The 6,824-nt window shown below is 44.2% G+C and overlaps 1 protein-coding gene across 1 annotated transcript in view; it reads right to left on the reverse strand.

Moving 5' to 3' along the window:
* The window catches only part of LOC139747215 (carcinine transporter-like), a 17,754-nt gene extending 13,876 nt beyond the window's left edge, over positions 1–3,878 (reverse strand). Inside the window, 1 exon segment of the mRNA XM_071659251.1 lies at positions 2,397–3,878. Coding sequence (XP_071515352.1) covers positions 2,397–2,549 — 153 coding nt within the window. The 5' untranslated portion in view covers positions 2,550–3,878.
* Between the last annotated feature and the right edge of the window lie 2,946 nt (positions 3,879–6,824).

Genomic DNA, 6,824 nt, shown 5'->3' on the forward strand with positions numbered 1-6,824 from the left:
TGTACTTAAGTGCTACACTGTACTTAAGTGCTACACTGTGCTAAAGGTTAAGTGCTACACTGTACTTAAGTTTAAGTGCTACACTATACTTACATGTAGAATGTTTTCTCCTCTCCTCTTCTTATACTTATAAGTGCTTCTTGACTTGTGGAGTCTTTCATGCAAATAAAACACGCGTAATTATCTATGTACCACGTTGTCCCGCCCCTCCTCCCCCCCGAGGCGTGAGATGTTCCTGAGGGTGGCCTACTTTGAGACTGGGATGCTGAAGCGCACACCGACATACATCAGTATCTGAAGTTACACGACCGCACACGAGACAGTGACTGAGAACTGGGCAGTAAATACGTCGTCAACAACGTCGAAAACAAATAACCATGAAGTAGTTACGTTGTTACGTGGTGAGTGATGACAAGGTGGGTCAGATAATGCTCCAGAAGAGCCGTAAAATTCTCGTCCACAACCAACATCAAGACGTCTCACAACACAACAGATCAACAAAAGACCCGCACACGGTAGTGCAGCACTGTCTTACCTGTACAGTGTCTGGCATCTCCTATAGAGGCGAAAATCACACCCGGTGAAGGCTCTGATCCTTGCCATATGGACCTGCTCCACTGCGAAGCATCTTCGTGTTAGGTCACAACACGTTGGTGTGCCGACTGTTGAACGTATACTACGCTCTATTTCTTCTATAATGGCTTCTGAAACTCTTATGAAATCATGGAATCTATAGATCTTTAATCACAATTTCAGTACAAACTGGTAATTTGCGATAGGAATTCCATAAAAACTGTTATCATAACTCTAGCGATTACATCAATATGTAATCACACTAAAGCGGTTCAGTATATGAGTACATTTGATTACCTGACAGCTATGGTCATGGAAACATGGTAAGGTTGTGATTACTCGGTGTCTAGCATGAACTATCTCATATAATTCTATCCTTAAAAATTTTCCTGTTGCTTCTGGTTTCCAGAAAGCATGACGGTAAAACTGAGATAACAAAATACAGCTAAACTGACATATGCTCTCACGGTGTATGTAGGCCACCCTTGGAACCACCATTGTGCGTTATTTGCCGTACGGAACAGTTTGCAAAAACGCTGTGCTTTACGCTATAACAACGTTACGCATTTTATTCTGGTTTGTGGCGTTTGGCAAACGACTGCAGTAACACACGCCTCTCCTACCACAAACAACCCACCGCACCTCTCCTACCACAAACAACCCACCGAACCTCTCCTACCACAAACAACCCACCGAGCCTCTCCTACCAAAAACAACCCACCAAGCCTCTCCTACCACAAACAACCCACCGAACCTCTCCTACCACAAACAAACTCGTAAGGACCTAATGGCCAGTTACAGTTAACAATTCTTTGTATTCCTCTTGTAATGTTCAGTCTCCCTGAGTGCTTATCGAGACTGTACTCCACGACCATATACAGTCACAGATCGTGCACTACGCCACTCTTCCTGTATTAGCACTGAAGGATTTTACAGTATAGTCCTCTCTTAACCTATTAGAATACTACTGTAATCCGTCTTAAGCCTCTGTAAGTTTAAATTCCTACCTAATCCGCTTACAATTTGACCCTATATTCCTCGAAGAACCTCGTGGAATACAACTGTATTACTCCTAAAGGCTGTACAGTTCAGTTATATTCTACTCTCAGTGTCTTTTAACAATACAATCGAGAATCATATTATAAGTGTACAAAGTGTCGACCATATGCCTGAGAAAGAATAATGGTGGTATTTCTGTGCTTCTCTCGCCACTCAGCCTTTGTGACAGATGATCTCTGGTATGTTAAGCCTAAGCAAACACACTTTCAAGACATGTCAAAATATGACAATACTTCCTTCTTTCAGCTATCTGAAGTACACATCCAACGTCTTCCTGAAGCCTAGAATACGACTGAACCCTGAAGCCTACACCACGACTGAAACCATAACATACGAATTCTTTTCTGAATTCCTAAATTACATTCCAAAATCATCGCTAAGTGTTTTAGGCTGCAAGTCTACATCTCCCCTTGATACTATTTGGTTTGCTCTCCAGCCTTTCAAAACATACCAGTACATATATCATATATCATTTAGTATATTGTTATATAACCATTGAAAAGTCTTCATACCATAATTCTCCCAAACAGTCTCAAAATCTCCTGCCAAACAGATATACATAATTAAATGTTCTCCAACTAACATCTGATTCAGTCATGCCTCACCCTACCTATCCTCCCCCCCCCCCCCCCCCCACACACACACACACACCCCCATGACCGATGGTTCTATTCGCCCTCTTCGAACCTTGTATCAACTACGATTCTGAACCACTTCTGAATCTCTTCCACTGTACAAAGACGCGACTCACGTCTCGAGCTTACCTCAGAGTGCTTCGTCTGTCGCAGTTTCCTGAAGGCGTCTCTTCGTGCCTGGGCGCCCGGGCTGGTCGAGGACGAGAGACCATTGTCCTCGAAGGTGTCCTCACTTTCCTCCATGATGTCGCTGTGTTCACTACGCTTCAGCTCAAGTTTCATCACCCTTGAAGCCGAAGAAGCTTCATCACTCTCCTATTTCCTCCGTGGGCCAGCTGGACTATGACCGCAGCCGCTACTGCTGCTGTACACGTAGTAAAGTGTGTGTGTGTGTGTATGTGTGTGTGTGTGTGTGCGGAGTTCTGTATGTCTGTTCCTCTCACTCGTTCGTCGCAATTATCTTGCTTATTTAATTACAAGACCTAATGAACACTTAGCCCTTCAAACGACACCCAAGTCGTAACATTTACAACTGCCATCGGTTCATAAGACAGCTTGCGACACCAACCCATGCTTCTGTGTCTGACACTCGATCAAGGGAATAGTGTGTGACACCTGCTATGGATGATGGCCGCTGCTGACACAGGTTCACAACACTTGTGTTTATGCCGTCAGTCATCGGTTTACTATACGAGACTTTTAACACAACCTTGCTTAACAAAGATCCTCATAAAAACATCAGTGACTCCTGTTTGAGGCACTTGCGCGCTTGTGTGTGTGTGTGTAGTTAGTGCATCAGGTCAACGATCATTACCTGCACAGGTGATGATGGTGAGGAACTGTTAACTGTTTCATTGTGTCGTCTGGTGTCGGCAGACGGAAGCACCTCATTTCATTTCATCCAATCGCTTACGAACAACTGGCGGTCGGAACATGAACGTACATTTCTGCACATAATTGTGCTTTGTGAAGGTATTTGTGCATCCCATCCTTGACCACCGTCCTCAAAAGCTTTAGAATATCCACAATGATTCACGTGGCATCGTTCACATACTCAACAACGAACGTAGTCTGCATAGATCCATCTGGGATCCGGTTCACACAGCCGTGACGCGCGACCATCCTCACACCACACACTGACCGGCCATCACCTCCACCACATCACCGCCACCCTCCCCTCACCACGCTGGGTCAGCCACACAAGGGCGCCTCTCTACATTCCCCAGCAGCAGCCTCGGTCCAGCAGGTTGACGTGCAGATGGCGCGTGACGGACGACGCCCGGGGCTCACTGGTTCACTGACGCTGGTGAGGACGTGGACGTGGACGTCAGGAAGCGTCGCCGTTGGACGGACGGGAGGCGTACGACAGACATGACCTCGCACATCGCGCCTGGCACTGTACGCGTGCCCCCGTCAGCGTCCCCTGGCACTTAGGGCGTGCGTCGGCCGCGGTGGCACTGTGAACTGTGTGGTGTGTCGGACGGACGCAGGAGGCCCAGCAGGAGGAGACACTGACTGTGTCAACAGCTTTGGCGTACTTACCAGGCCCGGCGACGAAGCCTCTTAACTGCAAAAGGCCTCCCAACCTACGTTGCTGGACTGCCACCGTGAGACGGGACTATGTACCTTGTGGCACCCCGGGGTAAGGGTCAGTACCGCGGGTGCTGGAGAGAGAGAGAGAGAGAGAGAGGGAGGGACATGAGTGACGAGCAGTGCCAACGAGAGAGAGAGAGAGAGAGAGAGAGAGAGAGAAAGAGAGAGAGAGAGAGAGAAAGAGACAATCGTCATTCCGTGGTTAACAATGCCCTCCCGCTGGCCCACCCTTGGTTCTGATCACGACACATCAACTCATACAAATGCACGAGGAACGACGCACGTGTTAATACACGTGCGGTGAGGGTGGGGTGGAGGGGGAGGGAGAGGAGGGGATAGATAGATAGATACACATACAAGAACATGGTATATGAGAGTGTACACGGTAATTCAAAATGTTCCTTTTTGAGGGAAAAAAAAAGTAAAATTATAATTCACAGACTAAATGGTTATATATATATATATATATATATATATATATATATATATATATATATATATATATATATATATATATATATATATATATATATAAAAGGTGGCTGGTGGTCCTCATCATACCTTACCTGTGAATAAGTTGATTATATATGTATTAGCGCGTCACCCCCCCCCCCCCCCCCACCCACTCCAGCAGTTGTATGAAAAAGTCTCGTTATTTTCCTAAAGTTCTTCCATACTTCCTTAACCAGATCTATTCCAATTTTCCCACGACGTCCTATCCTGTCACCCACCATGGACCTCTGCCCCAAACCTTTCCACTAAACCCGACCCTCCCAGTACTATCTAATCCATTCCCTCATCTTCCCATCCTCGGCATTTCTATCTCCCAAAAAACTCCCTGATTCTCCTCCATATCTTCCCTACCAGTCCTCCATCTCTGGTGCACATCTCTCCTACTTCTTTCGCTTCATAGTCTCTAACTTTCTTAACTATACTCCAGCTTACACACACACACACACACATTATATATATATATATATATATATATATATATATATATATATATATATATATATATATATATATACTCTTCATCTCCTCCATAAGGTCAACAAAAACGGCTCATAAGAATTTGCCTTTTTTTTCTTCAGCTTTGGGTGTTGCAGAGTAGGGCTTCACTTGGGTCATGTTTCAAACCTTGGTCGTTTAAAGGTAGAGTAAGAAATAGTGAAAAAAAGAGAAAAAAAAAAGATAGAGTGAAATTACTGTAAAACATTTATCTATTCTACATAACACCGTGTCACGCCTGCGTCCATGTGTAATATTCAATATCAACTTAAATGATTAGTTCACCCGCTGGAGAAGGCCGTTCGAACTGTCTTTAAGTACAGCCAGGTTAAGCTGGGTCAGGTCAGGTCAGGTTCGTCTAAACCTTGTGGCCGCCAGTTCTCGTAATATACATGGACGTTTTCTTTACCCAGGTAATATGACCAGGTGAAAATTCATCTTAATTTAATGATTTCGTGTTGAATCGGTCAATCAGTTACAGTTACTGCTGTAACATGACAGAGCACCTGGGTACACGAAAGCATGAGTCACTCTGGTGCGTTTTGTTCTGCAAAATGAAAATGTAATTTGGATAAAGAGAAGAAATATAATCAGGAGTTACAGCTCCCATAACAGATTATCAAAGAGAATTTGGAAGTTTCAGAAATGAAAATGATCACACGATGCTTCCTTTGTTGGGTATCAACAAAGAGTAAACATATACTTATACTTCCCTTTTACGTCTTGCATAAAGTAATTGTGTTGGGTCTCCACAGACTCATGATTACTTAAGATTACTTTTTAAGGAGGAGATGTAGTATCAAGATCTTTCTAACTTGAGGTAAGCAACTCTAAACAGATTTTTCCACGTTTTTAAGAAATCCACCAAATCCACCGTGAACACAGTAGGTCAAAATCCCACATTCCATTTTCTATTTTCTATTTTGTACGGCCGTAAAACTTTGGTGCTCGGTCGTATTTTTTTTTTTTTCATTTTTTTCGTATGGCAGTTTATTGGTCTGTAAATAACTGGTTCCCGAGCTCTGAATTGAGTTTCCACTGACCGGCTATTATGAAATTTTGGGACAATCACAATGCTATGTATCAATGTGGGTCAAGTACCATTAGGTTGGAGGGGGAGAGGAGGGGGCGAGCCCCCCTTACTGTTTCTGGAAAAAAAAAAGAAGTCCAAAATTGGCCAATTATCGAAAACTGCTTAAACGTGAAATTGTAATATACATCACATAACGCACTGGAAAATAATGGTGACGAGAGATCAGTTACAATAATTATTGATAAATAAATCAAGAAGAGACATTTCTTAAACTTGTAATATATCGTCAAGATCCGCCAATGCAACCGTACCATGCTCCTGTACGGAGTTCGTCTCGCTTTTCCCCATCCTACACAATGGAAGTACATACTGGGATAACTTCCAGCGTCACAATCAGTGATGTGGACTGATTACTTCAGTCTGACTTGAAAGAAAATGGGACGACAGACATTGTGTATAATTCACGAGTTGTGTGTCCGAGAATCGACCATATCATCTTTAGTAACAATTACAGGATGTAAATGACTGAATCTGATAGATATGTTTGAAATGTACGACAGAGAAAATGGAAAAGAGAAAATGGTAAGTCATGGGAACTGACCACGTTTAGGTTTGTACCCTACATGACCCGTGTGTCATGTTCTGTGATGGGACGAGGAAAAAAGAAAATGGGTGTAGGGTTGGGAAGAGGTTATGACCTCATCCCCCAACTAATATCATTCATTCTCCACCCCCCCCCCATTTACCACTCCCTCTCTCTCTCTCTCTCTCTCTCTCCCCTGTTCATCACTCCTCCCCCTACTCATCCACTCCCCTCTCCCCAGACTAAACACCCTCCCTCGTGTCTCCCCCCCTGGCGTACGTGGCTGCCAAATGTTATCGCTGCCCTCGGGGCTTCATCTCCCTGCTGGGGCTTCACTGTG

This window comes from Panulirus ornatus, chromosome 5 (assembly GCF_036320965.1).
Source record: "Panulirus ornatus isolate Po-2019 chromosome 5, ASM3632096v1, whole genome shotgun sequence".
NCBI lineage: Eukaryota > Metazoa > Arthropoda > Malacostraca > Decapoda > Palinuridae > Panulirus > Panulirus ornatus.